Here is a 7,080-nt window from a genome sequence, read left to right on the forward strand (position 1 = left end):
TTTTTTTTTCTTTCTCTTTGTCTTTGTAAGTGCCCTTTCTCACTGTCCCTTTTCCCTTCTGTTTTTCTTTTCCTTCCTCTCTTTCTTTCTCCCTTTCCTATCCCCCAGTCATGTCTGTCCCATCTGTAACAACTGAAAATAAAACAAATAATAACAACAAAGTTTGATCAAATGGACCAATACGGCAATGCCATGATGATCCATTTGGCAGAATAAATCCATTTGGTATCCTTGTTGGTCTTCAGACAACAATTCTGACGGCTTAAGAACCAAATAGGACAGGCAAAAAAAAAAAAAAAAAAAAAAATTCTTTTCTTTTTTCTTTTTTAATTACAGGGCAATTGATTCAGATAAAGCATTTAGTACTCGAAACAAGTTGGATTCAAGTCAAATTTACTGTGAATAGTGAATCATAAAGTGAACAAATGCAAAATATTTTAAGACTTTACAACAGTAAACAATCACATCAGATAATTTGGGGCCAACAAGATCAAATTCCTGCTGTTTTTTTAACCTCCTTAAGAAACAACGCAGTCGGTGAGATGGACGCAGGATAGATCAAATACATACAGATACGTCTGGAAATTACCGGACAAAAACAATTTTAGTTTCTTTTTTTAGCTGAAACACATTAAAGTTGCAAATATGTGTTTAATATGATGTTAAAGTACAGACATTTGCTTTTAATTATGGGAGTTAAAAAAACAAAAATAATGGATTAACTGGTAGACTTTTTTATACAATCTTGTATTTCACAATAACAATTCTGTTAAAAGCTGTTTCTAGTCATGCAGATAAAATGTGGCGTTAGTGTGGTGTTGCAAATTTCTTTACTTGCTATACGCAGTCAAAGGAAATCTCAGATTAAACTAAAGATATTATTATTATATGTTCATTATTACTATCAACCATGTAACATTAATATTAATAGCCAGTTTCAGTCTGAAGAAAAAGGCTGGATCCAACTTTGCTTAAAGATCAAAAAGAGCTGGAGCAGTCCTGTTTCCATCAAACTAAGATGGAGAGAATGAGAGATGGAGTCACTGCGATACACAGGTATATGTATTCCAGTGACACAGGATCACTTTTGATTATTGATGTTGTAACTAACGCCTGAAAAAAATTCATAGAGGTTTACCAGATGCCTTAAATCAGCCCAAGGTGCTCACAGAAGAAGAAGTCAAGCTCACACAGAGACTCAATCATCTGTGAAGTGGCACGTTCACCTTTGTTCCTCACAGTGTCGATAACAAAACGAGCTTTGTCGCTTCTGTTTGGCATTACGTTTGCTTCCTCCCTCTCAGCATCAGTTATCACCTTTTTCTCCAGCAGTTTGTCCATCAGACTGCTGAGAACAGGTCCTGATATCCTATCAATGAATGAGCTCCGTACATTTAACAGCCTTTCATTTGGAGGGAGACTCAATGTTCTCACTCTGTTGGGCAAAAGACAAACCTCTCTTTCCCAGACACGGTTGGCGCTAGCCTGGTGTGTCAGACTCAGGTTAACATCTGTAATGACTCTTTTGAAAATCACCTGGAATGATGGAACTGAGCTGTTAAAATACTCATCATGAAACTCTGCTTCATTTGGTTGAACTACAATCAGGTCATCATCAGGAACAGTGGACAGAGTGTAAACCTGCTTTGGAAACAGACTACATCTCGAAGGTGTCTCTATGTACATCTCTTCACCATTTAATTCCCTCCTGGTGCGCAAAACTTGATGAATCACTACATTCCCCGGCACCAACAACACACTGAGGACAGACCTCGGATCAGGATCAGCTCGAGGTTTGTAGAAGAGCAGAATCAAAGCTTGGACTGGGCCAGGGGGAGAAGTGTCATCTCTGACAATACCATAACAAGAAAACCCTGTGATGTTTATAACAACGTGAGTTTCTGTTATCTGGTGAGGGGTAATACACTCAATGCCCTCGTCATTCACATGAGCGACCTCCAAGAACTGACCTCCACCTGTGGAGATGAGCTCACAGTGTGGGAGATGAAGCTGACACACAGACTGCTGCTGACATTTGATGTCAAACAGGGGTCCTGCAGGCTTCTTGTGGTGTTGTGCCAGCAGCCTCCTGTTCCAAGGGACAGTCCTGTAAACCACGTCTCCTTCTCCCTTCATGACAAACACCAGGCCGGTCACACTGCACTGGTACAGACCTGCACAGGAGCACTGGAACAGGTAGGTTTCATCATCAGTGACAATAGGTATAAACTTTTCAAAGCTGCTTTTTGGCTTCATGTCAGGTGAACTTGCTGCTTGTGTTAAATCCTTCTTCATTTTTTTTTTCTTTGATGGCAAGTTCTGAGAGCCTTTCACAGAGTTGGATATTTCACTCGGCTTATGGAAATCTGCAGAGAAATAAAAATAGAGGATTCAATGGCAGCGGGATAGTTTGTAGATGGGAAGCAAGAGGGCAAAGCAGCCCATCTGGGACAACTCCCTCAGAAGTCTGCTTTTGGGTCCAGATTTTCCTCATCATCACACAAAGTAATCTCTACTCTCTCTTACTTAGATTTGCATCCTCCCGCGCCTTTCGGAGCATCGAGCCAGAAGGCGACGCCATCGAACTGGGTTCGTCACGGCACTCTACACCACACATGAATTTAACAAAATATATTATTAACAATAATGACAACAACGACAACAACAATAATAACAATGACAACACTAATAATAATAATAATAATAATAATAATAATAATAATAATAACAACACTAATAATAAAAATAACAACAACGATAATAATAAACAAGAGAGTTAAACAGTTTCAGTTATTATAGTCTTCCATTCAGCTCTGTTGATATTCTTCATTTTCCTGTTTCCAGAAAAATACATTTGAATTAAGTTTTAACTTTAATGTTCAAAAAGGTTTTAACGCATTTAGTATTAAATAATTCCTAATGTTATTAATAATTTTCATTTCCCCCTTTAGCTTTTCAAAGGAAATTTGCATATAACATGCAGGTGTGGGTTTTGATTTTCAGAACTGAAAAATAAAAAAAAATATCTGTCATTTAACTGACCCTGGCCTTTAATAAGAGACACATATTAATTTTTCACATTTCATACTTCTACATTGTGACACTAAAATAAAGTTTATTCTCAGAAAGCCTTTTCTTGCTGTTCACATGTAAATTGCGTTTGTAAAATTGTAGACTATTCTAATGAAAATGCTAAAAATTTGTTTCCATCATATCGTTACCTGGTGTTTGCCTTTGTAGGACAGATTCAGTTCTGCTTTTCTTTCTTCACTGGGATCGTTCACTGCACCAGATGTTACTTCAGTGGGATTTTCCTTTAGAATGACGTTAGCGACATCAGACTTCTAAATATAATCTACAAGATGGAAACTAGTTTTGTTTCCTCTGTTTATGACAAACTCCATGGACCCACCCTTATCTTTCTGACGTAGCTTCAGACAGATGGGCAGACAGACACTGATGATAATGTAAAGAATGAGCAGGGCTGCAGTGAGTCACACTGAGGACCTACAGACTCATAACCTTCATACCTTACTAACACCATGGAATGAAGCCCTGCTGTGATCGGTAAGAGTCACATTGTAACTGGAATGTCTTCAGTGTCTGTAGAAGTACAAGACCATTACTCATACTAGGTCAGCACCTTAACTTTGCCTTGTCTTGTGGCGGCATGTGAACTCACTGTCCTCATCACTGAATCAAGGACTGACCTCCACTACTTTCTGACTTTAGAAGGAAAAACTACTTCTAAGTTGTGGCCTGAACAACAAAGTGAAACTGGGAGCTCGTTAAGTTAACTTAAGGTTTTAGTTTCAGTGTTATGATGATGGCTCGCCTCACACCTGGGTACATTGTTTAGTAACTTATGTTAAACAATTGATTAAACCAACACCTGCTGATCAGTCGGTTTTCTTGAACACTGCGTCATCATTACTGGAAGACTCCTGAGACCGTGGTGCGCAGACAGTAGGAGTGTCAGTGTTAAAGTTTCCATTTTATATCGATTAGCAAAAAACAAATAAATTGATAAATATTGATTAATGAACAAAGCATTATTTCTTACCATCTACCATCATCGTTTGTTGCATACAGTGGAGTAGAGTAGTAATGTAGTATTACTTGTTGACCTTCAATTTACAATTAGTTAGCTAGTTAATTAGTTTAATTTACAATTATTCTGATCCCACCTTTGACTTTTATTTTTTACTTATTATTAACTTATTGAAATTGTTAAGACTAAGTCAGGGCTACAGCTCAGTAAATAACTAAGAGTATTCAGCATATGTAAATATGAATTTAATGGAGCAAGTATGAGAACAGAAGTTGAGTAGTGAGAAGTTTTTGAACATTTTTGCTAGCTTTCCTTTTAAATAGGCTGAACACGCCAAAAATATGAGCACTTTTGTAGACTGACCAAAGAGCTTATACAGCGCACACACACACACACACACACACACACACACATTTACAGTAAATCTAACAGTATAATTTCAAACGCCAGGCTGACAATGTTGACAAAAGCTTTTGTGAGACTGCTTACCCTGACTGCTGATGTCATGTATTGGATAAATGGCTTATCTGGTTTCCAGTAAGTGAATTGTTGATAAGGACAAGATGTCCTTGGTATGTTGAAATTACTTCATTGTTCTGTCTACAAAGGAAAAACTCCACTAGTATCTTTCATTTTCATTACTGGTTTAAGTTAATTAAAAATAATCAAAACGGCTGAAAAAGCTGGATAGGCTATTGGTTCAATTAATAAACCAAAGAAGTAACTAAGATTACTTAACTATTAAATAAATAATAAATAGGTTATTAAATAAATAACTAAATTTTAAAAGTTAAATATCAATAGTTAGCATGGTGTAAAGATTTTTAAGGTGTGAGCAGAGACTTGCAGCAAAGACAAGTACAACAGCAAATCTATTTAATAGAATTTATTTTAATGGGTGAAAAAGAAGAGGCATGTGAAACTCTGACAGGTTGTGTGTGTGTGTGTGTGCTCTGTAGCATGAATCAAACTGATACTAAGAACTGTCATGGTCCTGGGTCGTTGACCCAGTGTTTTGAGTTTGTTTTATTTTTCCAGTTTCTGCTGTTTTGTATTCGTTCTTAGAGTTTGAGTCGTGTGTTTAGTGTTTCTGTTTTCCCTACCTGTGTCCTCTCCCGGTGTTGTGTTCGTGTCCCTGAGTTTGTGTTGTAAAACTGTTTGTGAGTTTCTGTTTTACTTTGTATGTTTGTGTCTTGTTATGCCCATTAGTTCCAGCTGTCCTGTCCTCCTGTGTGCCATTTCCTGATTACCTAGTGTGTGTATTTATAGTGTGTGTGTCACTGTAAATAAAACTCACTCGCACCTCCGCCACTGACTGCTATTTGGATCCTCCTCCTCACCTCCACACTGCTGGCCCAGCCGTGACAAGAACAAAGCATACGCCACAGGATCCCAGAATTCATCAGTTCAGCATCAGACAAATGTGAAATAATAACAAACATAGAAAAATGAATGTTTTCCTGAATGTTTGAACCTAGAATTGCCCCTCATTGAGCTTAATTAACAAATAAATACCGAAACGCTAATGAGATTTCTTGATGCATTCTCAGTCATCCAGGAAAGTAAATCTCCAAAAGTTGAATCTGTTCATCTGGACGTAGCGTTTTGTGGGAGAAACGTTTCGTCACTCATCCAAGTGACTTCTTCAGTCTCAGCTGACTGCAGGTTTCCCCAAACCTTATAAACAGTACATTTGCATAATGACTGAAACCAGCCCACTGAAGGAACAATGGGCTGTGAGGTCAGTTCCTTAATCATAATTATGCAAATTCCCATGACCATTGATCAACAATCACTGACCAAAACCCACTGATCAAAGAACACTGATCAATGGCCATGAGTACCATTCACAGAGAGTTGGGGAATGGCTCGATTCGAGCCATCCCCCAATGGCTCGATTCAGAGATGGTCTTTCCCTTTTCACGTAAATGGTCTCCTTGACTCCGCACTCAAACCAGCGTTCCTCCCTGTCCAGGATGTGTACATCCTCATCATTGAAAGAGTGTCCACTGGCCTGTAGGTGTAGACTGCAGAGTCCTGGCATGACGAGGCAGCTCTTCTGTGTTGTGCCAAGGGAGCGAGGCTAAAGTGTTTAAAAGAAATCTGAAAAAAATTTGGGTCACTTCAGACCACATACACTCCCTATAGGAGTCTCGATACACCGATACACACCAACCAGACTCTATTCCAGGGGTGGGCAATCTCGGTCCACGAGGGCCGGTGTCCCTGCAGGTTTTAGATGTGTCCTCGAACCAACACAGCTGATTTAAATGGCTAAATTAGCGTCTCAACATGTCCTGAAGTTCTCCAGAGGCCTAGTAATGAACTAATCATGTGATTCAGGTGTGTTGACCCAAGGTGAGATCTAAAACCTGCAGGGACATCGGCCCTCGTGGACTGAGATTGCCCACCCCTCCTCTATTCTGTTTTCTGGAGACATTGTCTATTTGACAACTTTGTGTTTTATGAGGTCCAAAAAGAACAATCTTGGGTCTTTAAAAGGACAGTGAGGTCATTTTTAAATAGCTTATCATTACCATGAATACGTTGAAACTAAGCACACCATTGTTTTTCTTTTGACATTACCAATAAGTTTGATGTGTCACATGGCCCTCTTCCTATTGAAAAAACAAAAGTCGTATCCAAGATGACTGACTTCTAAATGGCCACCACCCATCTTGAGGAGTTTTCCCCCTCACATATACTAATGTGCCACAAACAGGACTTTAATATCACCAACCACTCCCATGTTATTATGGTGTATCCATATAAATGGCCCACCCTGTACAGAAATTGTTACAGGGTTTCTGTTCCATTTCTGAGAGCCCCACGGCAACATCTCTGTGGAGTGCTGTTTTGTCTCTTTCAACAAAACTTTTGAGGTACTTTGAAACCTCTCCAGAACGTCTTTGATTGAACACAATGATTTGTGAGAGTGCAACTTGTGCAAGTTGGGCATAATTCTGAGCTGTGGCTTTGTCCTCCAAGTTGCAAAAGGCACTTTCTGCAGATTTTTGAAGGTAGTGATG

At 38.9% G+C, this 7,080-nt stretch overlaps 1 protein-coding gene across 2 annotated transcripts; it reads right to left on the bottom strand.

Annotated features, from left to right (window-relative positions):
- Window positions 1-315: 315 nt before the first annotated feature.
- LOC120441924 (NACHT, LRR and PYD domains-containing protein 1a-like) lies at window positions 316-3,315 on the bottom strand. Of its 2 annotated transcripts, XM_039617451.1 has the most exons (3): window positions 3,222-3,315; window positions 2,527-2,604; window positions 316-2,366 (listed from the first exon to the last, which is right to left on the bottom strand). In XM_039617451.1, the coding sequence occupies exons 2-3, from the start codon at window positions 2,579-2,581 to the stop codon at window positions 1,147-1,149; spliced, it is 1,275 nt and encodes a 424-aa protein (XP_039473385.1). In that variant the 5' UTR covers window positions 2,582-2,604; window positions 3,222-3,315; the 3' UTR covers window positions 316-1,146. The 2 variants fall into 2 exon arrangements, with proteins under 2 accessions (XP_039473385.1, XP_039473384.1); XM_039617450.1 differs by lacking the exon at window positions 3,222-3,315 and having other exon boundaries at window positions 2,527-2,643.
- Between the last annotated feature and the right edge of the window lie 3,765 nt (window positions 3,316-7,080).

The sequence above is a fragment of the Oreochromis aureus genome, linkage group 9, assembly GCF_013358895.1.
Source record: "Oreochromis aureus strain Israel breed Guangdong linkage group 9, ZZ_aureus, whole genome shotgun sequence".
Taxonomy (NCBI): Eukaryota; Metazoa; Chordata; class Actinopteri; order Cichliformes; family Cichlidae; genus Oreochromis; species Oreochromis aureus.